General features: G+C 38.0%; 1 protein-coding gene across 1 annotated transcript; it reads right to left on the reverse strand.

Moving 5' to 3' along the window:
* Positions 1 to 2,111: 2,111 nt before the first annotated feature.
* On the reverse strand, positions 2,112 to 25,975 carry SAR1B (secretion associated Ras related GTPase 1B). The gene is made up of 7 exons (XM_047084786.1): positions 25,734 to 25,975; positions 15,237 to 15,313; positions 11,314 to 11,433; positions 6,979 to 7,044; positions 5,148 to 5,251; positions 3,837 to 3,968; positions 2,112 to 2,754 (listed from the first exon to the last, which is right to left on the reverse strand). The coding sequence occupies exons 2-7, from the start codon at positions 15,292 to 15,294 to the stop codon at positions 2,638 to 2,640; spliced, it is 597 nt and encodes a 198-aa protein (XP_046940742.1). The 5' UTR covers positions 15,295 to 15,313; positions 25,734 to 25,975; the 3' UTR covers positions 2,112 to 2,637.
* Positions 25,976 to 26,485: the final 510 nt, after the last annotated feature.

The following is a 26,485-nucleotide window of genomic DNA, read 5'->3' on the forward strand; positions in this document are numbered from 1 at the left end:
GTTCAGACTGTAAGAATCTTACATCACTGGAAAAATATCCACAGTTTAGCTGTGGTCCACAAAGTGACTTTGTTTCTTTGATCCCAGTGTTAGAACTAGAATGAGAACTCTGGAGCAAGATATTTGGTACCAGAAAGCATTTTTCCTCTTTAGACAAACTAGTAAGCTTTCTCCTTTATACCAGTTTATGATACAGGTAACTGACTTTTCAATATCACAACATAAGGAAATAGTTGAAGAAAAGGTGTGTCCTTGTTGGTGCTGAAGACAGATACCAAAAATGAGAGGCAGGTACCTTTAATAAGGCCTAGTTCTGTTTAGTCAGGACACTTGAAATGAGTACTTTATTTAAGTAAGCTCTATACCCAACACGGGGCTTGAAACCACAACCCCGAGGTCAAGAGTCACATGCTCTACTGAATGAGCCAGCCAGGTGCCCCTAGAAGTACTTAAAGCACAGGTGGCAAAATAAGACAGGAGGTTGATACATCATTTTGTACTTGTCCCACGGTGCCACTGAGGATTCTAAGCAGGGAGGAAGCTCGTATTTTTCATTTGGAAGGAAGCTTAAAGTGAAATAGAAGAGCCAAATTACTAAAACCAAATGTGAAATGAATGACCTTATTGGTTTGGCTACTGGTAATTCCTTCCAGTCATATTCATCAATCCTTATCTATCTACCTCGTATCTTACCTCATTGATGACAGGACTCTAATACATGGTTTGGAAAACAGCTACAGAAAACACTAATTCTGATATTAAAATTATTCTTGATGGAAGTGGAGCAATCTATTCTCAAAGGAATTGGTTACATACACTATAAATCTTAGTTTATAACCAAGAAAGAACTACCTTAAGTTTGAGAGTCTTTAAAAATACATATTTGGCACTTTCAGCTTATTTGAGTAATTATGAGAATCTCTGACATGGGAAACAAAAACCCCTTCAGTTTCTTAGAAAATTGAAGTGATTTAAAAAACTAAAATTTTGTTAGTAAGTCTATCAGGCTTGCAGACACTATCACACCACAGGCATTACATCTAAAACAAAAACCTTGGGGCGCCTGGGTGGCTCACTCGGTTGAGCGTCCGACTTCGGCTCAGGTCAGGATCTCACAGGTCTGTGAGTTTGAGCCCCGTGTTGGGCTCTGTGCTGACGGCTCAGAGCCTGGAGCCTGCTTCAGAGTCTGTGTCTCCCTTTCTCTCTGACCCTCCCCCGCTCATGCTCTTTCTCTCTCTGTCAAAAATAAATAAAACATTAAAAAAAAATTTTTCAAAAAAGCCTTTGTGGGAGGGGGGATGGGCTAAATGGGTAAGGGGCATTAAGGATCTACTCCTGAAATCAATGTTGCACTATATGCTAACTAATTTGGATGTAAATTAAAAAATAATAAAATTAGTTAAAAAAAAAAGCCTTTGTACTATAAAGAGCTGAGAACAATTAAGAAAAAAGAAAATGAAATACAAGTATTCATTTATTTCTACCAAGAAATAAAATGTGCCAAACAATGCAGAAGAGCTATAGATAGGACCAGAATCCTCACCCATCTCTGACAACTGAAGCGGAAGAGGTTTTCTTTTTCCTCACACATACAGGCCTCCACACTGAAACTAGGCACAAAGATCCTGCTTGTCCCCCACCCTGGGAGTACCATTATGTAAAAGGGAGTGGGGAGTACCTCTAAACGTGGGGAGCCTGGTGCCTGTCACTACTTTTGGTCAAAAGGCACAAATTAACAAACTAGGCACCAATAAGTTTGGAACGCTTCAGAATTAGACTAGAATGGAGCTTTAGAACCTATCATACCCCAGATTAACCTTGTGTTGTACCAAAAGATGTGCTTTTCTTCAGAAGGCCGATCCCACAGCAACAAGGACATGGACCCCATCAGCACTACTAACGGTAGCATTACTGTTAAAAATACACATGATTCAGAGATAAATGTGGTATAAGTTGCAACTGAACACAACTGGTCTCCTGGTAAACGCAAAGCCTCTAGGGACTTAAACATTATTCTAAAAATTCTGAAGCCTTCTCCTTTCCCCACAACCTCCTCATATGTATGATGTTGCTCTATGACACATTAAAATGAAACATCTGCCCAACAAAGATGCCAAACATTAGGGTTTGTTTTATTGCATGACGTTTGCATAAGAAAAAATATTGAAAACTGTAAGGCATCATGCAATCATCAATAAGCTAATTATTAACTGTACACTTAAGATAGGTGGGCATATAATCTAAAATTTAAAAACTAGTTCCAAAATAGTACATAAAAATTTAACATGATGAGCTTTTAAATATGGTTTACATTTGTAATTTCACGTTGTTAAAAAGTGCTTCAAATGTACTGCTGGAAAGTTGTTCTTTACAAATGGCGCTGGGGGTAATGTCAGATTATAAACTGTAAAAACTAATTATTTTTATGGAATTAGAAAGCTAACATTGTGATATTCAAACTTACATTGAATTAGTTTTAAATTTGCACTCAAATTAAGTTGATATAATATAATATTAATCTAAAAAACATCTGTTTTCTAACCAACAAAAGTCTATTGAATTCAAGTTATGCATGTTGAGTGATCAAATCTCTGAGTAGGCCTGAATGGTGAGACCTGGAACTGATGCAGGTTGTTGTTAATCAATGTACTGTGCCATCCAGCGGAAACCTTCGCCGTAACCTTGCCTTTTCAGCACGCTGCACATGAAAACTTCTAAGGGTCGGGCATTCAGTTCTTTCAGTGATACGCTGCCCTAGAAGGGAAGACAGACATTATGATGGATGACTCCTTTGGGAAATAAAAGCTCCACTTTACAGCAGAATTGCAGCTTATACATCTTAGAACAAAGGGTGACTGTGCTAAGCCATGGGTGTTGGGCATACAAGTCCCCTAGACACACAGGAAACCTCTCTCTTCTCAGTGGGGAAGAGGTGAGCTTGTGAAGCACACAAGAATGAAAATAATCTTTGACTTGAAAAAAAAAAATGACCCAACCTGGCTTCGCTAATATTAAAGACAAACATTTTCTGAGTACGTTTATGACTAAACAAGGCCATCTCCTAAAAATGGGGAGTTGACTTACTGAAAAGAAGACACAGAAAACAAACCAAAGTCTACCCTAACATAGGAGTCTCCTTCCAAAGACTGTAGTATGTCTCTACTCTGAAAGAATAAATATAACCAAGGAAATTTTGTGAACTCTGAGATTTTCCAATACTAAGGTCCCTCCCCCAAATAAATACTAGTAGAAATGCATGCAAAAATAATGTGTCTTGAAGCTTATTATAAAGTATTATGTTTACAAAATCCCCCAAACACTCCTGTGTTCAACTTTACATTTTATTTTGATCTCTGATGAACTCAGGGCCTAAATACACGACCAGAATGCTTAAACGTTCAAGTACATTCTTTAGTGGCTAATTCTGAAAATCTATGATGAATAAAACTCTGGAAGCTTTAATTTAGTTTCCCATAAGCATGAGCTTTGATATGTTTATCACCAAGAAAAGGTTTCATTCAGTGGTAGAAATATAACCCATGAGGACATTAAAAAAGACCGAAATGTAGAAAGGACAGTTTTTAAGGGAAAAAAAAAAAATTTAAAAGATATTTGGTTGTACACTTGAAACTAATGTTACAGGTCAATTATACCCGACAACAACAACAACAAAAAGGCAGACCACCAGTTGGGCTAATAATAACCATGATTACTATTAGCACTAGTATTGGAATACAGTATTTCAGAAGATAAAAATAAATAAAACATTAAATTAAAAGACACTTATACTGTCAAATGAAATAGTCACACTTGTCCAAAAAAATTATTTTATTTACCTTTCCTGTTGTCTGACCATATAAACCAAACATCTCTCGCAACCTCTCTTCACTGATGGCTTCAGGTCTGTCAATCTTATTCCCAAGAATCAATATAGGCACATTAGCAATGGTTTCATCTGTCATCAGTGACTGAAATAAAACAAAAAATGAAAGACAAGACGTTGATATGAAACCATCTAAAAGGCTCATTATGACAAGACCCCAAATGAGTATCAAAGACTCATACTCTATCATAATCATGTCAGTTTTGCAAACTATCTTTGGCAAACTTTTCCCACATTTGAGTGAGCTCAGAGGCGACTGGCTGGCTCAGTCAGTAGAGCATGTGACTCTTGATCTCGGTATTTTGAGTTCGAGCCACACCTTGGGTGTGGAAATTACTTAAAAAAAATAAAATCTTAAAAAATAAAAATAAAGTGAGCTCAATGAAACCATTAGCTCAATTCTTCTGTTTCCATAAAGTTCCTTCTGTAAATGCTCAACTCTACTCACTCTGAATCACTAAGGTACTAAAATGAACACCTTGAAGGTGGGCAGAACTGGTTTCAATTCTAGTTCTGCTGCTTATGAATTGTGAGATCTTGGATAAATAAGCCTCATTGAAGTTCAAAGAGAATTTAGAATAGTAGCACCTACCTTATGGAGTTGATTTGAGAATTAAATGAGTTAATATACACGTGCCTGGCACAAAGTAAGTAGTCAGGAATTCCCTGACCCTGTTCCATGACCACAGAACCTACCTGGACTTTTCCACATGAACAATTATTTACTTGCCTGCTATAGGAAGACACATGGTCAGGTCAAATCATGCAATTTCTTTCTCTGTGGTCCCAGATCTAGCCCTGGCCCTCCCTGCTGTTCTGAATCCCTTTACGAAGCAGCTGTCCTGGGAGAGGAGAGAAGTGGCTACACGTGACCTGCTCACTCCTGGAAGTGGTGACAAAGATAGTATGTTATACCATTTCCAGGTTCCAGACAACTCCCGAAGAAAATGGCATCCTAGGATGATCAGGGACTCAAGACCAAACCACTCCAGGTATGTTGCAGACATGAAATAAAATACAAGGCACGCTGCACAGAGTGAGCTTAGGTCTTCGGGAAGAAAGTCTGTGTTAGCACTTCCTCCATAGCTACAATTATTCTAAGCTACTCTCTCTGCATTCCTAGCAGAATAATCACTGAGCTCCACAAACTGCCAGGAGTTATATCAGAGGCTGCACAAAAGCTGCACTCTGATACTTATATCTCCAACCTATTTCCTCAAGCTTACCAGAATGATTCAACTATGTTTAGTTTTAGTTAACTTACATCAAGTTCTTCTTTTGATTCTAACAGCCTTTCATGGTCTGCACAATCCACCAGAAATACAATGCCATTGATAGCAGGAAGGTAGTTTTTCCACACTCTTCGAGCTAACAAAAACAATCAGGAGTTAGATTTTATTTGCTGGTCAAACCTAGCAGATGGTTTGATGGAAGAGTCCAACAAGATTTCAAGTGTAATTATCTCTTAGATGCTACTACTTCACTCAAGTTAATCTTTAACCTGGTGTTGCTAAATCTTTCCAGAAGAACAAGAAAGGCTTTCCTTGATGTGAGCAAGTCAAATACTTCACTCTGTCCCAATTTTCCCATGTTAGAAGTGGAATTAATATTTGCTACCAATGGACAATGATGCACATTAAGTTCATTGGATGACTGCTATTTTTTATATGCGGTATTCATTTTTTGACATTTCTAGTTTATCAGTTTTTTTGGCCACTGATAAATTTGTAGTCAGTGACAGAAGGAAGTCAGTACTGGGTACAGATTTGTTAAAACAAAAGCTAACTGTGTAACAGAAATTAACTAAAGTCAACGAAACCATTCAGGTAATATTTTCCATGACGGTTTTTAAAGGAAAGTTTTAGGGGGGCGCCTGGGTGGCGCAGTCGGTTAAGCGTCCGACTTCAGCCAGGTCACGATCTCGCGGTCCGTGAGTTCGAGCCCTGCGTCGGGCTCTGGGCTGATGGCTCAGAGCCTGGAGCCTGTTTCCAATTCTGTGTCTCCCTCTCTCTCTGCCCCTCCCCCGTTCATGCTCTGTCTCTCTCTGTCCCAAAAATAAAAAAAAATAAAAAAAAAATGTTTAAAGGAAAGTTTTAGGGGTGCCTTATGGGTAAGCAACTTTTTTCTGAGTTCAGTTTTATGACATATCTTAAAAACAATACAGACATTAAGTCTCAGACAAACTCCCTTAGGTTCCAATTCTCTCTAACCATTATATTCTGGAAAGTACTTCATATATATTTCAAATAATTATTATGTCTCCAAATGTGCATTCACTAGCCACAACCTCTTAAAATCTTTTCAACTGTTTGTCATAAGAGGTTTTTACAATGCCCACAAACTCTGTAATATTCATTATTTATGAATTACCATGTGCTGGGTACTGCCATGTCTTTTGAGGGACATAAAAAACGGATTCTAGTTCCAGAAAGTTTAGTAGAAGAGACAACACAGTCTTTTCCAAACTTGCAGACGTTTACACAGATGCACTAAACACCACAGAAGTACCGTTGAGAGCACTCATAGGTGAGAGTGGCTTCTCAGGGGCAGTAGCCACAATTACACTGGGCCCTGAAGGTGGGTTACTCATGTGCAGATGGGGGTGGCATGAATTAAAAACACAAAGGTGGGAGAACACCAAGGGGTTTGGTTTGGTTAGAGTACAGAGAATAGGAAAGGGAACAGTGGAAAATAAAGACAAAAAATAAAGTGGGATCAGATTGCAGAGATCCTCAATGCCAGGTCAAGGAGTTTGGTTTTATTTGTAGGTCAGCCATTGAAGGTTTTTAATGCATAGCAGTAACATCATCATAATGTAATTGTGACCATCAGTGAGATATGGATTGGAACAGAGAACAGAACCGCAATTTTGCTTACACACTTTACACCAAAAGCAATTCAGATTTAAATTGACCAGGGGTATCATAAAAATCACACTTTGCTTTAAAGCTTATCTGGGGATAATAATTTTTAAATTTTAAGTCTACTCTGGCCTTTCTTGAATAGAATGAGATTTCATGCACAGGAAAATAATGGCTACATTTTTATTATGTTAAAATAAAATAAAGCTATTTGTAAGAGTCATAGAATCTTACCTTGAACATGTCCACCCAGATCAAAAGTTGTAAAGGTCATGCCAGCAATGGTTAGTTCTTCTGAAGCTAAATAATAATACAAAATATTGTTACAAGAAAATCAGATTCCATTCATGGTATATATTGCTACTTTGGTTTATTTTAACTGCAAATAAGTTCAAATCAAACATTTAGGAATTGATAAAAGAATTTGTTGGGGCACCTTGGTGGCTCAGTCAGTTAAGTGTTTCGATTTCGGCTCAGGTCATGGTCTCACGGTTTGTGGGCTCGAGCCCCACATTAGGCTCTGTGCTGAGCCTGCTTGGGATTTCTCTCTCCCAGCCTTTCTCTGTTCCTCCCCAACTTGTATTCTCTTTATCTCTCTCAAAATAAAGATAAAAAAAAAAAAAAAAGAATTTGTTGTAATTAGATATACTCCAATTTATATTGACAGTTTAATACAAGTAATGGTAATAATCTAGTATTCACTACCCACCACAAATCCAACACTTTTGTTTTTCCCTTCTCTATTTTTCCTGCTGAAAATATTAACTATTCAGATAATTATTTGCGGTGAATTCAAGTAACTGTTTCAACCTAATAATTTTTCCTGTAATTCATTTTAGATGCTACCAGGGAAATAATTTTCCCTTGTAGCTCTCATATTATGCAAGTTACAGTCTTTAATGATAAACACAACTTTAATAAACATTCTCACCATTATTTCTTCAAACTGTTTTCTGTTCTCTCCCTTCTTCTGGGACTTCAAATGTAAGTTTGCTAGACTGCTTGGTATTGTCCCACAAGTCAGTGAGTGTTCATTTTCTTTTCATTTTTCTCTCTGTGCTTCATTTTACATAGTTTGTTTTGTGTTAAGTTCACAAGTCTTTCCTTCTGCAGTACTGGCACTAATTTACTATTAACCTTGTCTAGTAAAAATTTCATTTCAGGTATTAAGTTTTCATTTCTACAAGTTCCACTTGGTTCTGTCTTATATCTTCCATTTCTTTCCTCATTCTGTTCACATTTTCCTTAAATCCTTAAGCACATTCTTCACAGCTGTTTCAACATCATTATCTGTTAATTCCATCATCTTAGTCACTTCTGGGTCTGTCTCTACTGATTAATTTTTCTCTTGGTTGTGGATCTCACTTTCCTGCTTCTTCGCATGTCTAGCAATTTTTTATTGGATGCTAGACATTGTTGTATTCTTTTGAAGCAATGTGAACCTTATTTTGGCAGGAAAACTGCTTGCAGATCACTTTTTAAGTTTTGTTAGGTTAAAGTAGTCTTTACTTTACAGCTACTTCAGCCCCATTACTAAGGTATGATTCTTCTGAAGTCTCTTTTGGAATGCCCTGTGTATTCAACCAGGTTTCTGCCTTCTGGCTGGTGGGAACATGAGTGATTCCTGGCCCCATATGAGCTCTGAGAATTATTTGGTTAACAGCCCTGCTACAGTTATTCTTTCTCCAGAAATTTTTCTGTGACTGGCCATGGGGAGTTTTACCCTGTGCACACAGATGGTATTTAGCCACAAACATTGCTGGAGTTCTTTCTCTGCAGAGCTCCTTCCTCTGGTACTATGCCAAGCAAATTCTCATCACCTCAGCATCCCCATATTCTGGTCTCTGTCTCAACTCAGCAAGACTACTGTGTTTTGTTTGGGTTTCCTCTCCCTGCACCATGGTCTGAAAAGGATCTCTGTGATAAAGCTTGGATACAGAAAGGTTTTCCATCTCTCAGGAACCATAGTCCTCTGCTAGATATTGTCCAGTTCTGAAAACACTTGTATATATTTTTGTCCAGTCTTCTAGCTGCTTACAGTGGGAGGGTAATGCCAGACACTCTTACTCCATCAGAACCAAAAGCAGAAGTCCCTACGATCATAATGAAAGGCTCAGTGTAATTTTAACTCTTCATTACACCTGCTGAAGCCCCAGGGTACTTTCTTGTTAAAAAATTATTTATGTAGACTCCTAAGTGAATGAATAATCAATACAGTTTGTGTTCAAAGTGTGTTTCTTTCCACAAGGAAAATATAATGCTTGGATGTAGCTGGGAAACCACCTTTATGGTTACAATCCTTAATAGACTCCCTACTTTATAAAAAGTCCCAGTTTAAGACACAGAAAACTCTTAATATCCCAGGAAGTCTTCCCCTTCCCAGTCAATGTCCACTCCCAGAAGCAATAATTCCAGCACCACAGGTTTGTTGTGCCTATTCTACAATTTCATATAAATGATACCATAATGTATGTAACTTTTTGTGACCAGTTTCTTCCATGCAGAATATGCACCATATGTAACAGTTTATTCCTCTTTCTTATTGAATAGAATTTCACTGTTTATCCTTTTTTTTTTCTTTTTTTTTTTTTTTCTTTTTATGGCTATTTGAGCTGTTGGGGGCAGTTGGGGGATATTACAAATAATGCTGGCATAAACACTGTTGTACAAAGATTTTGGTAAAAATATGTTTTCATTTCTCCTTGATACACACTTAGCAATGGAACTGTCAGATCATAGGGTAGATACATGTTACCTTTTCACATATGCTTTTGATTAATGCAAAATGTAAGATAAAATGAATGTGAGCTGTAGGAAAGTTGAGATGGCAACTATTTTGTGCCACTGCTTTTAGTCCTGGTACTTAGAATAATGTGTGACATAAAGTAGGTACTCAAATATTTGTTGAATAAATGAGAGCAATATCAAAAAATTTAAAAATGGGGGCACGTGGCTGGTTCAGTCAGTAGAGCGTACACTGTATGTCTGAGCCCCACATTGGGTATAGAGATAACTTAAAAATAAGATCTTAGCCCCACTCTTTTCCCAATATAAAAAAATTTTATGAAGTTTTCCTTTTCCAACTTCACTATCAATTTCATCGATAAAATGGTACTTTTTGTCAACAATTGTTCTCTGTCCTTGTTCTCTGAATATTTACTGAATTAAATAACTATCATATTATCCACTTTTTGGCCCTGTTCTCAATTCTATTCTCATTTTTATTAAAAATTTTTTTAACATTTATTCATTTTTGAGAGACAAAGCATGAGTGGGGGAGGGGCAGAGAGAGGGGTAGACACAAAATCTGAAGCAGGCTCCAGGCTCCAGGCTCCAAGGTGTCAGCATAGAGCCTGATGTGAGTCTTGAACTCACAAACTCTGAGATCATGACCTGAGCCAAAGTTGGACGCTTAACTGACTGAGCCACATAGGCATCCCTTTTATTTTTATTTTTTTAAGTATATTTATTTTGATAGTGAGTGAGTCAAAGTGAGCAGGGAGAGGCAGTGAGAGAGGGAGAGAGAGAGAATCCCAAGCAGGCTCCACACGATGAGTGCAGAGCCCAGTGCAGGGCTTGATCTCATGAACTGTGAGATCATGACCTGAGCTAAAACCAAGAGTTGGACTATTAACCAACTGAGCCACCCAGCCACTCAATAAAACTATTAAAATTCATTTTACTCTGTGTTGACTTGATTCATAGACTTTTCAACAGTAAAAGCAAGGTCACAGATATTTATAAGGCATATGTTCTAATAATTTTGTCACTTTAATGTTTACTTTATATAAAGGATAGTATGTATTATATAAAGGATGGTATGTATTAAGTGATTTACAGAATGATTGTTAATGTCTTTCAGGGTAGTCTGTCTTAAAGAAACCACAGTAAATTATTTTTTTAAACTGTTTTAAAACTTTGTATAAATGTATCAATATGTGCCCTGTTTTTTGTAATAATTCTATGGTCTTTATATTAGATACTGTTGAGGTTTCTCAGATTAGAAAAATAACTGGTTAATAAGTTGAGAGTAACTAACAAAGTATAATATGACTATAATCTGTCCACACTGAAAAAGGATTAAAATAGTAGTTTTAAAATGTGAAAGAAATTAGGTTATCTAGACAAGGTAATGGTGGGGGCGCCTGGGTGACTCAGTCAGTTAAGTGTCTGACTCTTAATCTCACGGTCCTCAGTTCAAGCCCCATGCTGGGCTCTGCAATGGGCATGAAGCCTACTCAAAATAAATAAATAAACAAGGTAATGGTGACTATTTATAGCCTAAGCAGTATCTGGTTGGATAGACCTCAATCATGTTATAATCCCCGAGAAAGTAACCTTAATTCCTCTATCTGGAGAAGGGTGTACAAACTGATAAGAAGATAGGAGTATTATTTCAAGATCTAAATATACACCCTGGGAGTGGATCAGCTATTATTTACTGTATTATTTTAATAGGTCAAATCACCTGATCACAATTATCCACCAAAACCCAAAAAACTTTTGGTTAGTGCCTATGAATTATTATCACTTAATAAAGTAGTTTGTTGCATGGGGGAATATACTTACTGGGATGTAACGTCGGGACATGCTGTCCAAGTCTGTCATCTTTTAGCATGTGTAGCAATGTTGTTTTTCCTGCATTATCCAATCCAAGAAATACCAATTTACCAGTTTTCTTATATAATCCTGCAGAGTAATAAGACCTATGATTAGTCAAAGTGCTATCTGACAGATTATTCAAGTAAAATGACTTCAAATAAAAGTATAATATAAATATAATTATTTACAGTTTAGTTATTTGGATACTTTCCCTAATTACTCTAGATGTTTTATAAAGAAACGCCTATTAACCTTTTGAACTTGTAAGATTTTATAAATTTGCTTGAATAAAGTTGGATTTCTAGTCTAATTTCAGTTTGGAAGAGCTATTTTAAATCTATCATGATTTGCAAATTCAGATCATTTTAAACCTAAACTTTGTCCCAATCAATGAATGTGTATTATCCAAACTTATCTGCAGTGCCAAAATGCTGATTCCCTTGACAATTTAGGAATAAATATCTATGTCCACTACTAGAGAAACAAAAAATGCTTGAGATCATGTACTTATGAAACGAGACAAAAAGGGAAATTAAAGAGATATCCATGGATGAAAATAAATTAAGTAGTTTTGACAATAAAAATCATAGTGAGTTCTTGCAATAGAAAGTTTAGGTCATTGTGAAATTTCCCTGAGACAATAAGGTTGAACTATTCATAGGATTGCATAAAACTAAAGCAACAAAAAAACCAAGCACGTAATTTTTTAAATGTATCAACCAAGTACTGATAGATGAAGTAATAGGAAAAAGAGAGCACTGACCAGTTTATAGATTGGCATTTGTTGAGAAATTCCATATTGAGTTTTTTTTCTAAAGGCTTTTTTTCAGTTTTAGGTTTACATCAAAACTGACAGGATGGTACAGAGATTTCCAATATACTCCCTGTCCCCACACATATATATAGCCTCTCCTATTATTAACATCACTCACGAAAATGGTACATTTTTAACCAACAGTGAACCTACATTGATCGATCATAGGCACCCAGAGTTTCCTTAGGGCTTACTCTTAGTAGAGTATATTCTGTATTTTGACAAACATATAAGGACATATATCCATGGTTATAATATACAAAGTATTTTCGCTGCCCTAAAAATCCTATATGCTCTGCCTATTCATCCACCCTACCCGCCCTGCCCAGCAACCATTGATCTTTTTATTGTCTCTGTATTTTTACCTTTCCAGAATGTCATATAGTTGCATATGACACATAATTGTAATCATACAGTCAATTGAGATTGACAACTTTCACTTAGTAATATGCATTTAAAGTTCCTCCATGTCTTTTCATGCCTTGATAGCTCATTTCTTTGAGCTTAGTAGTATTCCATTAAGCAAAATTCCTTAGTGCTTAGTAGTATTCCATTATCTGGATAAACCAGTTTATTTATCCATTCACCTACTGAAGGATATTTTGGTTCCTTCTAAGTTTTGGCAATTATAAATGAAGCTGCTATAAAATCTTTGTGCAGGTTCATATGTGGCCCTAAGTTTTCAGCTCCTTTGGGTAAATGCCAAGGAGCACAAGTGTTGGATTGTATGGTAAGAGTATGTCTAGGTTTGTAAGAAACCACCAAATTGTCCTCCAAAGTGGCTGTACCATTTTGCATTCCAAGCAGTGAATGAAAGTTCTTGCTGCTCCACATCCTCACCAGCATTTGGTGTTGTCATTGTCCAGATTTTGGACACTCTTATAGGTATGTAGCAATAATGAATTTTATTTTCCATATTTAATTGTCTAACACCTATGGAATTACATGAGGACAGGGGACATAGTAGCAACTCAAAAATATGTTTACTCAATCAAAAAAATGAACTTTTGAAGACATTAGGCAATGCTAATTCAGGTTACTCATTTTTTAATAAGTCCACGCCAAAATAATACCTAACTCTTTCTCCACATTGATGCTTAAAAAGTAAATTGTTTGAAGTCCTAATGTTTTGATCACTCAGTGCCCAACAGTTCTGATCCTAAGGGGAAGACTGTCTTCCATATTTATTTGAGCTGAGATACTATATTTCTCATTTAATCATGAACTGTGACTAATAATTTTTTAAACAGTTCTATTTCTTAAAACGTTTCTACACAGGTGGTTTCTAATCAGTGCAATCACAATCTTTCCTACCTTTTAAGTAGTAACAGTGCACTGGGTAAGAATCCAAAAGGGAACACCTACGACATTTAAACTTTAATCTTGAAAGTGGGTTGGACTAAATCCTTATTTTGTGATAAGCACTGTTAAGCATTATACATTACTTCATTTAATCTTCAAAATAACTCTTTGAAGTACACATTATTCTCTTTCTTACAGAGGGGAACAAAGGCTCAAAGTTAACTTGCTCAAATGCTGAGGTCAGATCTGAGATAGAACCCATCTTTGATGCAAAAGCTTTGGTTCATTTCCATTTCTCTACACTGCCTCCTACTGTTAGCCCTATTAACCTCTTGCTCCTGCTTATGAGTCAATCTATTTTGCCTTTACAATGTAGTTCCGCATTAAATCATTTTTCTATCAACTGAGACATAGATACTTGTCACAACCCAGGTTATCCCAGTATAATGAAGTTGAAAACATTTATTTCTGACCCAGTTTTTGTACATATGTAACAAAATATTTCAGTCTGATAAAAATATGTAAGAATTCTTGAGGAGGTAGTATGGAAAGATCTGATATTTGACCTGTAGTAGAGTGACAGTATAAGATAATGTGAGGGATTTTATTTTAAAAAGGAAAAAAAAGGAGCACCTGGGTGGTTTAGTCGGTTAAGTGACCGACTCTTGATTTTGGCTCAGGTCATGGTCTCATGGTTTGTGAGTGGGCTCTGTGCTGACAGTGAGAAGCCTGCTTGGGATCCTCTCTCTCCCCCTCTCTCTGCTTCTCCCTGACTCATGCTCTCTCTCTCTCAAAAATAAATAAATAAAAATTAAAAAAAAAGAAAACTGGTTTTTAAAAATTTGCAAATATTGAGGTCCATATAAGAAATAAAAAGACTGATAAAATTTGATCTTAAATTTTTATCCTTTTAATATATAGTGTCAAACAAGATGTGTATTTTCCAAACAAAATTTATTTCCTTGGTTAAGATTATGTTTGTGGAAGAAAAAATATTTATATAGGAGATAACAATTCATAAGTACAGTTGTGGCCAGTTAGGAGTTACATTGACAACTCTGTAATTACATGAAATGCTTCTCTTTGTGCCAGTTCAAGATGATGATTACATGGAGACTAAACTTAGGGTAAGATTCGAAAACAGGAGATCAGAACATCTTCATTAATTACTACAATAATAAAGTTGTATACACGGTAACATAAAAGTCAATCAAAAGCTTGTTTCACTAGAAAACGTGAGAAGAATGTCAGTAAGAGAATGAGATGCTATGATTTTTCCTCTTTAATATCTATAAAGAGAGAAAAATCACTAGTCAGAATTGCTGGGTACACAAGTCTCATTTAGCAGATTTTATGCTGCCATTTACAAGGCACTTGATGGAACATAAATTTATAATAACAAAAATAATGCAGTGAGTTTCTGTGAGGATTAAATGAGATAAAGTATCTAAAGCACTCAGAAACTTTTTAGGTAAACTGGCTAATCACAGGTAGCTACTCCTGTAAATAATATTCCTATCAACAACCTTAAAAGAGGTAGGAATTACTGTTAATTTACAGATAAGGAGACTAAGGCTAAGGTAAAGAAAGTAATTTGCCCAAGATTACATAATTTATAAGAGATATACAATGAGTAATTTGAACACATTTGTATGATTTCAAAATTCACATTCACCACTAGTGGATTATACATAAAGAGGCTCTAGACAAATAAGCACTTTTATTTAAGTAGGATTAAATGGGATAACAATAGAGAACAAAGGACCAACATTACCTAAAAACTGTAGCACACTGCTGAAACCACTGTAAATCCAGTCAAATATGAAGGACATATCCAAATCCTTATAGAGTCTGGAAAAGAAAATGTTTTGAATTCAGTAGTTGACATTAAACACCAACAACATTAAACATGAACTCTGAGTAAACAATCCTATAACAACCTTCCTATAAAGAGTTTAACCATTCTTTTTTGTTGTTGTTTATTTATTTTTGAGAAAGAGAGTGCACAGTAGGTGAAAGGCAGAGAGAGGGAGATAGAAGATCCAAAACGGGCTCATGCAGACAGCGGAGAGCCCAATGTGGGGCTCGAACTCACAGAACTGCAAGATAATGACCTGAGCCGAAGATGGAGGCTCAAGTGACTGAGCCACCCACGTGCTCCCCCCCCTTTTTTTAATGTTTATTTGAGAGAGAGTATGTAAGAGTGAACGCACAAGTGGGGAAGGGGCAGAGAAAGAGGGGGACAGAGGATCTGAAGCGAGCTCTGTGCTGACAGCAGAGAGCCTAATGAAGGCTCAAACTCACTAACCGTGATCTCACGATCTGAGCCAAAGTTAGACACTTAACTGACGGAGCCACCCAGGTGCCCCAAGAGTTAGCTATTCTTATCCAAGGTGATCTAATCAGATACCTACTGATGCATAAAACACAAAATGCTATTAAATACAAACTAGTGGGGCTCAGTTGGTAGAACATGCGACTCTTGATCTCGGGGTTATGAATTCAAGCCCCATACTGGGTGTAGAGCTTACTTTAAAAAGAAAGGGGGAAAAAAGGCCTCTATTTTTAAAAAACAACAAAAAATTTTTTTAATTAAAATAGAAATATGAACTAGAGACCATTCTTTACCAACCACAGTGGCAAACCTGAAAATGAACTGTAATAGCTGGAACTAGAAAAGATGTGGTAAAAGATGCAGTTAGTGGCAGTATAAATTGTTACAAATCTTTTTAACGACTAATTTGGCAGTAATCTGTATGTTATACCATCTGACCCAAGAATTCTACTTTTAGAAAATGTCCTAAATATAGACAATCTTTATGTATCAAGATGTGCATCAAAGTGTTATGTAAGAAAATTTTTGGAAATAATCTATATTCAAGAGTAAGTTAAGGTATATATGGCCTATGAAATACTTACCAAAACCTTGGAGTGGAGGAAGAAAAAGCAAGGAGAAAGAGAGGAAAGGAAATTTATGATAATGAAGTAAGTTTTCAAGTCTGATTATACCTATGTGGAGTAAAACCCCCTTTTCCATTACTTTTGGTCTTTTGTAGCAAATGATATCAGGTGGTCGATTTCTGGGCTTGTAATCTTAGTGCATTTTTCAAATTTTAATCATATTACCGAATGTTAAAAAACATTTTTTTAAATCACAGTAGAAAATACAGAGTATAGTTCAATTTAGCATTTCTTTGACATGTTCTTGATAACTAATAAAGTTAATATGGAAAGAAGAGGGGAAAAAAACCTCTTGAGAAATGAAAGAATATACAAAAGTATACTTTCAGATCAACAAAGTTCATTTTCTAGAGGTAAACAAAATCCAGGCCCAAAATTTGGGCCAAGTCCGAACAATTTGAAGGATTCTGCTATTTTTGACGTTCTTTAGACAAAGTGTGACACACAGCACTGCTTTCTTTAACCACCTCTCAGTCCAGTGGGCTGCCAACTGTGACCCAGACGGGCCCACCAAACTCAGAATTCCTTGAAGATAAGGTGTTTAAGAGATTACATTGCCTTGAGAGTGAGAGTCAACCTACCTCCAGTTTATAGGTGGCCTGCCAGTATTTACTAGGGGATTCCCTGGATCCAGGCAATAGCCTCTCCTCTCTTTCAGTTCCTTACTTGAACTAGCAAGAGAAGAATTTTGCTCTTGAAACCAGTCCATTCCTGACTGAGAGTGACTCACAAATAACGAAGTTTCATGTGTCAGTATCACAAGAATAAAAACTAGAAGAGCAACTTATATATACACACAAGAATCCATTGTTACAAGTTCCTATTTTACTGAAGCTGAAAATTACATCTTGTTCTATTATTATTCTAGGTTATGCAGAAATTGAAACTTGTAGTCACAAAAAATATATACAAGTGGTTTATCTTTTCTGAAGATTTTTAAGTAAGATATATCATAATTTTCACTGTAAAGAATCAAAGCAATGGTTTACTGAGATATTTTAATTCAATAATGATTACTAAATTCATATTATGTCCAAGGCCCTGAGCTAGACATCATAGGGGATACAAATACTAATGATAAACATGGCTTCTTCTCTTGAAAAGGTTATAGTCTAGAGAGGTAGGTTAGCTATACAAATGTAATTTAACTGGAAAAAGTTAAAACTGAATAGGATATTACCTAGGATGGTAACAACTTACCCTATAGAATTTCAAGACTTATATAAACACAAAGAAAAAAAATGCCCATATTGTAAATCATAAGCTATGAGGGGATTAATGATCATAACAACATAAAATCAGAATAAAAATAAGCAATACAACAGGAAAGGGTATGGTACCCTCACAAATATACTTTGTATTCTGTATAAGAAAAGAGAAAACCAGTCTTCCTTGCACACTTCTACAACGGCCACAAGTTGTAGGTAAGTAAAGGTTTCTTGGGTGATGTTCAGCCTGAATCTTGAAGATTAAATAAGAGTTTGCTAAGTGGTTATGAGGGCTATACTATGTGCAGTGGTGTGAAACTAAGTGGGAACAGCAAAAAGTCAGGTACTGTGAGATGATGTGACTGGTTAGGGGGCCACAAACTGAGTCACTCAACAGATGCTAACAAGGGAGGCAGGAGTCAGAATGAGAAAGAAATATGAGGGGCGCCTGGGTGGCTCAGTCGGTTGAGCGTCCGACTTCGGCTCAGGTCATGATCTCGCGGTCCGTGGGTTCAAGCCCCGCGTCGGGCTCTGTGCTGACAGCTCGGAGCCTGGAGCCTGTTTCAGATCCTGCGTCTCCCTCTTTCTCTGACCCTCCCCTGTTCATGCTCTCTCTCTCTCTGTCTCAAAAATAAATAAATGTTAAAAACAAAAAAATTAAAAAAAAAAAAAGAAAGAAATATGAGACTATATTTAGGCATTTGGTCTTCCATGTTTGCTACTATAACATAGGGACATAAGAAACAATACTTACTCGGTCTTTCAATTTAATAAAGCAAAGCATTAAAAAAAAAAAAAGAATAAAGCAAAGCAAACAAAAAATAGCAGTTATCCCTATGAGCACTATGATTTGTCAAGAGGTTAAAAACAGAAGCTATGGAGCCAGGACTTTACCACTTACCATTTACCTTAGCCAAGTTACTTTAATATCCTTACCTGTAAAATGGGGGTAATAGTAGCTATCTGAGATGGTTGTGAAGATTAAATCAATTACTACACACAAAGTATATAGCACAGAGTTAAGCATTCAGTGTTAGCTGCTGTTACTATTATTTCTTCTACTTATATGACCTAACATACCGGGCACTTTATGTGACCACTAAGCACCCCAACAACCTTTCAAAATAAATACTGTTTGTTTTTATATGCCTACTTACTTTTGGGGGAGAGAGAGAGAGCAAGCGAGCAGGGGAAGGGCAGAAAGAGAAGGAGACACAGAATCCAAAGCAGGCTCCAGGCTCTGAGCTGTCAGCACAGAACCCAATCCGGGGCTCGAACTCACGAACTATGAGATCATGACCTGAGCTGACGTCTGACACTTAACCAACTGAACCACCCAGGCGCCCCAATACTGGTATTTTTTTTTTTTTTAAGCTCTGTGCCCAGCGTGGGGCTTGAACTCAACCCTGAGATCAAGAGTCACATGCTCTACCAAAGTGAGCCAGCCAGGCATCCCAAAATAAATACATTATTGTCCCCACTTTACAGAAGAAGAAACTGAAGTTGCAATAGCTAAAACTCAAGTCTTAATGATTGGCACATCTAAGTACCAAACCTGGGTCTTTCTGACTTCCAGGTCCACGCCCTTTCTCCTACATTGCAGTAGCTTTGTAACAAAATTTTAAAGGTTTATATTTGTTTAAATGATTATGTACCATTTTTTGAATCACTCCACCTTATGACTCTGACATGTAATTCCTCTCTCTCCCTCTCATCCCCCATCCAGTTGCTTATTTCCCAGCTCTATCAATTTCTGTAGTCTCAGCATTCTTTTGATTCCTACAGGAGCTACTTTGTGATGAACCTTAAATCACATTCCCGAACTACCATCTTAACTTCATATTTTGTCTGTACCAATCTGTACATGCCCTCCAGAGTGGCTTTATGAAAATGTCATCTTAGACTTGACTTGTTGGTCAGGGTGACTATAACTCCTCGTTTGCTGGGGACAGTCTCAGCAAAGTTATCTCGGTGTAATTATCAATAGTGTGTCCTTTCATTCTCAAAAGCATCCTGGTGAGGTGTGAAATTTATATGGTCACCCTATACCTGTGGATAGAGAGCCATTGGAGGTCTATGAGATGAAAAATGATTCAAACTCCTAGTCCAGTATTCCAGAACTTCGACTATAAACCTTCTGGCCACCTTTACAAGCTTAATACATATCCTCCATTTATAGCTTTCCCTGAACCAAAGTAAACCACTTCCCACTCACTGCTGGTGACCTGAACTTAATCATCTTAAAACTTCTGCTCATTCTCCTTCCCAACATCAGAATTTCCCCCACCAGCTCTGCCTAAAGATCTCCTGCCTTAAGCATGAGCCAAATGCTACAGAAGAAATGAGTTTTCACTTGAGATGGACTTTAAGGGACAGATGGGGGTGGAAGAACTGACAGAACCCAGTAAGGGGAGAAGAATTAGAAGAGGTGATGGATGGCACAAGTGGAAAGAAGTTAGCCCCAAGAAGTCCAGCTGCAGAGATGTCACAGCTTGCTTTGTGGCAAGGAGACAAATGCTGAGAGCATGAGGAGCCTGCATGGAACAAAAATACAGGAGAGCCTGTGGCCAGTACTTAAAGCACCAGAGCTGGTCTCTAGAGTCATGACCTGTGTGACAAGTTTCTTCTGCAAAATCTGAGTGTTGTAAAGATCAAATGAGATAAAATGCACAAAATAAGTACTTAATACCTGGTTGCTGTTATTACTGAGAAGCAAATTGGATAGAGGGTCAATAGGTGGAGGGAGTAAGGAAAGATTCCTCTTTCAAAGAGTTTGAAATGGAATGACGGAAATGGGAGTTTCTTCTTAAGAAGTCTTCTTTATTCTTAAGCCTTAAGGAGGGTAAGGCTCGAGTATGTTGAAAAGAAGGAGCTAGCAGAAAGGGAGAAATTAAAGATAAAAGAAAAAGAGAAGGAAGGAATTAACCCAAAGGGGCAAAGTCTCAAGAGGAGCCAGGGATGAGAGTGCATCTCCTCCTCTAAGAGTAGAAGTAAGGAGGGCCAGAAAATGTACACTGGAAGTAGCAGGAATCTGAATCCAAAAGTGAGGAAGTCTGATAGAGAATTTTCTGAGGAGCAGAGTGAGGATTAGAATAGACAGCTACCTACTGTGGGGAAAAGATCAAATTAAAAGAGTGCTAACAAGAGCCAAGTGCTTGGCTGGGGCTGAAAAACATTCACAGCACTGCCCATCTGCAGGGATTTCTAATTTTCCCCTCTCCCTGCCACCCTCCCTTCCCAGTGAGTGTCAGCTTTAGAGAACACAGAATGAATAGGGCTTAGAAGTGAAAAAAGACAAGGGGAACTGGAATTTGAGAGTACTAGTGAGAGGCTGAAGTGCTGTGATCAAAAGTTCAGGCTGAGTGGCTAAAGGTACAAAGGCAACTAATATATGGGGATAAAGTAGGGGAGCAAAGGCAGGCTTCTCACAGAAAAGAGAGAATGGGGGAAAATATCTGGATGAAAAGCAAATGTAGACATAGTCATAGTATGAGACAAGTGAAAGGTGGACCAGAATTATGTCAGCAAAGTGGAGGAGAGCTCAAGGTTCAAAAACTCATGAGGATCAGGTCTGCGTGGTGGTTAAGTTCCAAGGCCTGGCTCTGGCATAGACAGCTGAAAAGCCTGAGTGAAGAACTGAGTGGAAGCTGTGAAAAGCCAGGCTGGAGCTATATGGTCTACAGTCCACACTGACTGCACAATCACCTAGAAGAATGGCTCTAGAGAGCAAGCCTGTGAATCAACTGACAAAGCCCTCACTGAAGGGGAGCCTGGCTGACTCAGTCCATAGAGCATACGACTCTTTATCTCGGGGTCCTGAGTTCAAGCCCCACAATGGGTGTAGAGATTACTAAAAAAAAAAGGGGGGGGGCGGCTCACCCAAGATGACTGTTGTGAGGTGAGAGCTCTGAGATTGATGGGGGGGGGGGGGTGGGGGCAGGGGAGAATGAGGTAAACCTTGAGGGAAAAACGATTTTTTCAATAAGGATGGTCCAAATTTGCTATTGTAAAATTTGTCCCTAGAGAAATAATTTAATAACATATATGGGGAAACTCTGCTTTAGAAGATAATGAGATATTTATATTTGCATAAAGTCGTGGGTTTCTAAGAACTTTAAAACAGGCTAAGAGTCAGTCATTTTAAAGTAGAAGTAAAAATGCCCAACTAAGAATACAAGTTATTTAGCCCAAACAGATACCTGAGCCCAGAGAACAGGTTACACAACACCACGAACACACTATTAAGACATGTGAAGAGCAAAGGTCAAGAATAAGGAAACATATACACGTCAGCAGATTTATTTATTGCATGAACAACAAACAGGAAAGAGGCCTGTGCAGATTAGAAAAGTGATCTACTCCAGTAACATAAAAATCAGTACAAAGAGTGTAATAAAGCAGAACCTCAAGGTTACAAATAACTTCTTAAGCCTTGTCCCATTAAACGTATATGGATGATTCCATTTATATGAAACATCCTAAACATGTAAGTTCTCAGAACAGGTTAGTGGTTGTCAGACAGGGGAGGTAAGGGGAAACTGGGAGTGACTGCTAATAGGTACTGGGTTTCTTTTTGGGTGACGAAAATGTTCTGGAATAAAGTGATGGTTGCATAACCTTGTGAATATACTAAAAACATTGAATTGCATACTTTAAGAGGATAAATTTTATGGTATGTGAATGGTCTTTCAATAAAGCTAGTTTTTTAAAAATAAAGAAATAAAAATGAAAGCTCCTGTAGTCTAAAAAGACAACTATAACACCAGCGTAGGATTATAGAGATAATACATTAATAACTTTGGGAAGCAAAGGATGGTAGAGCTATGGTTAGAGTGAGTACCTATCTTAGAATTTAAAAAATCTGGATTTAATATGCATCTTCTGAAATACTATTATTTCATTCTGGGAAAGCCAATCTTTCTGAGCTCCAGTTTCTTCTTATATATAACAGGAATGCCATCTGCCTCAAAGAGTTTTAAGAATGATTAATTATGATAATGTACCCAAAAAACATTTTGAAAACTACACAATATAAGGTAGTATTAACTCATTCAGACTAAATTAATTGAAATTCAAATCGCAAACTTTTTAAAGATTTTATTTTTTTTAAGTAATCTACACCAGCATGGGGCTCAAACTCACAACCCTGAGATAAACATTTTCTACCAACCGAGCCAGCCAAGTACCCTTTCAAAGTACAAACTTTGAAAAAGTTTTAATTCATTAATTTTTATTTTTATAAAGTTTATTTTGAGAGAGTGCAAGTGAGCAAGTGCACACGAGTGGGAGAAGGGCATAGAGAAAGAAGGAGAGAGAATCCCAAGCAGGCTCTTCCCCACTGTTGGAACTGTCAGTGCAGAGCCCAGTGTGGGGCTCAAACCCACGAACTGGGAGATCATGACCTGAGCCCAAGTTGGACACTCACTTGACTGAGCCACTCAGGCACCCCAACAGTTTTTTTTTTAAGTTTATTTATTTATTGGGGGGGGGGCATAGAGGAAGAGGCAGAGAGAATCCCAAGAGGGATCCGCATGGACAGTGTCCCCATGAGAGGCTTGAACTCACTAACTCTGAGATCATGACCTGAGCCAAAACCAGGAATCAGAGGCTCAACTGACTGAGCCTAGGTCCCCAAGTTTTAATATTTTTAATGACTGATTTTACTTTATTTTTTTAAATTTTATTATTTTTTTAACGTTTTATTTATTTTTGAGACAGGGAGAGACAGAGCATGAACAGGGGAGGGTCAGAGAGAGGGAGACACAGAATCTGAAACAGGCTCCAGGCTCTGAGCTGTCAGCACAGAGCCCGACGCGGGGCTCGAACTCACTGACTGCGAGATCATGACCTGAGCCGAAGTCGGTCGCTTAACTGACTGAGCCACCCAGGTGCCACTGATTTTACTTTAAATATTAACAACAACATCACTGACAGTAACCAGAAAAGGTACTAGAATAATTTCCTCCAATTCTAGGTAAAGATATTTACTAGAAAAAAATTAATCATAAATTTCTACCCAACTCCATCGGGTTTATGATGAAAACATGTACAAATTCCTTAAGATCAGTAAACTATCTGTAAGCTAATTTAGGAATTATGCACCCTTCTCTTTTGAATTCAGATAGTAGCAGAAATATAAAGAAGGCCAAACTCTGCTTGACTATGTTTTAAAGAACTTCAGAAAGGCTCTGTGCATTATTAAGGATGAACAGGAACAATATTGAATGTTTCAAGACAATGTTGCCCTATAAATACTTTCCCCTAAAACTGTTAGATTTTCTTTTCATAGCCTTTAAAGTTTTGAAAACAGTGATATAAATAGAAAACTCAAAAAAATTTAGGATTAAATGCATAGCAATCATAATAATGGAATTAGGCTTTTTCATTCATGTAATCAACAATAAGTATAAACTCAAATCTCCTTTAGGGAAAAATGACACTCACTGAAAGGTTAAACCTGTATCAAATATGAAAAGGATTTTTTTTAAGTGCTAAAAGGGGGAAAGAACACTGTATTACAAATAAAGTTTGTGAGTCTGAGTACTGAACTTGCCTATACTGAATTAAGAAAGTAAAAATTGATACTAGTGACAAATTCAGTCCTTAAAATCCTTTTTTTAAAGAAAGCTCTAGGCCCAACATGGGGATTGAACTCACCACCCCAAGATCAAGAGTCGCATGCCCCACCGACTGAGCCAGCCAGGCACCCTCTTAAAATACTTTTAACTGAAACTGTTCTAAAAGCTAAACACAAGAAAATTTTTTCAACAGCATTATTTTAAAGGTATTTGCTTAGTAATGTTCTGCAGAGAAATCATTAAAGTATCAGCCAAGTATGCTTAAAGAAAAGGGTGAAGAAATAATGACTCATTACTACAGAATTCTGATTTATAAGTTTCAAATACTGTGGCAGTGATTTTCATTTCTGATAGCCCAATCTTTTGTCTCAATTCCTGCTTGAAGTGAAAGGAAAGATAGTTAAAGCGTACTTTTTTTGAAATGCTAATCCTCCTAATTACTAACAATGCTTGTCTAACAGTTCTAAAATAAAAGCAAAACATTCCTCTTCTGCAAACTCAGGAAATGCCAATGAACTATAAGCTTAGTTTTTAAAGTTCAAAGTATTTTGGTGATGAATGTAAATCATTAAAGCAATATTAGATACACAGTTTGCTTTGACATACCAGCACCACTAATTTTTAACAAATTGTAAATCTTCCTTTATTCCTCATCTGTAAACCAGAGATAATACCATTACCTTCCTTAGTGGATTGTTGTGGCTAGCGCCACATTCATAGGAAAGTCAGTAAATGTTTCCTTCTCTTTCATTTGCTTCAAGGCGGCATACTCTTAACCGGTATTTTAACAGTGAACATAGGATATTCTTCAGAATAGGACACGTGGTAATAGTGAGCTTGATAGATGAATATGCAAATAATATTAGGTTTAATTTATAAAGTTAAAAGTATTCCTTCACCTCGTTTTGCCCAATGTACCAAATACCTTACGTTCCTAATGAGTCCTCTTTCAGCCAAAGAGGTCACGGTTTTAGCTGTTGTCAAAACAAATTTCTAAGTTGGAAAATCTTGGAACAATCTATAAATCATTACAGTTTTCACCCAACTGTGTATCTTTCCCCCCACGCAACTGGGACTTGGACTATGAACAAACGTTAACTTGCACTAGTAAGGAATTTCACTTTGCCCCCACACGAATTGGGAGAACTGAAAACACACGACGTCACAGGGTTTTGAGCTGTCAGTGATCCCTGCAGCCTTCACCTTACCAGGTGAGGACACCGAGGCGGAGGGGAAAGAAGGGCTTGCCTACGGCAGAGTCCCCTCGTTCTTTCCTGAAATAACGCACCGTTTGACAGCAGCAGGTGTGCTGTGCAGCGGACCATCAGGGCGGCCCCTGCGGAGCAGCAAAGGAACCCCTCCGCCTCAGTGCCGGCAGATTCCGGAGAGGAAAACAGGCACCCCTTTCTTGCCTGGCCACAAGCAGGGGCCCCAGTGGGCCCAGGCCCGAAAAGTGCGCTTTCCCCAGGGTCCACAGCGGCCAGCCGCCTGTCGGTTCTACCGGGAGAAGAGACCGCCACTCACCTGCTACTAGAGAGATCGCAATTCCTCGCTTGGCGTCGATTCCACACCCTCCTAGTTCGAACTGCAAAGCGCGATGGCTGCCGAGGTCCCAGCTCGCGTCAGGTCCTTCCGGGCCGGGGGGGTGTTTCACTCCCGACGGTCCGCAGGATCGCAGTTCCACCCGTCCAAAGTTCCGCCTTCGCGCGGTTCCGCCGCCAGTCCCCACGCTGAGCGAGCCTGGTGGTTGGGGCCAGCCTTCCCGCAACCTGGTCTCCCCACTTCCGCCCGAAAGGGCTTCAGAGGCCTGAGGGCCTAGGCAGAGAAAGAAACGCGAATCTCTAGCTTGGGAAAATTATCCATGACAATCGTTTTTCAAAAATAGACTTTTAAAGTACCTTTTTTATTTTTTTATATAAATCTTTTTTTAAAAAATTTTTTACATTTATTTATTTTTGAGAAACAGAGTGAGACAAAGCGTGAGCGGGGGAGGGGCAGAGAGAGAAGGAGACAGAATCTGAAGCGGGCTCCAGGCTCTGAGCAAGCGGTCAGCACAGAGCCTGATGCGGGGCTCAAACCCACGAACTGTGAGATCATGACCTGCGCCGAAGTCGGATGATCAACCGACTGAGCCACCCAGGTGCCCCTTAAAGTACCTTTTAAAGTATACCTGTTTGGGGGCGCCTGGGTGGCTCAAGTCCCGATCTCACAGTTTGTGAGTTGGAGCCGCGCTGTGCGCTGACTGCTCGGAGCCAGTTTGGGGTTCTCTGTCTCCT

This window comes from Lynx rufus, unplaced genomic scaffold, assembly GCF_022079265.1.
Source record: "Lynx rufus isolate CCGP_SWC_20201006 ecotype Redwood Valley unplaced genomic scaffold, mLynRuf1.p SCAF_1, whole genome shotgun sequence".
In the NCBI taxonomy this organism is placed as follows: Eukaryota; Metazoa; Chordata; class Mammalia; order Carnivora; family Felidae; genus Lynx; species Lynx rufus.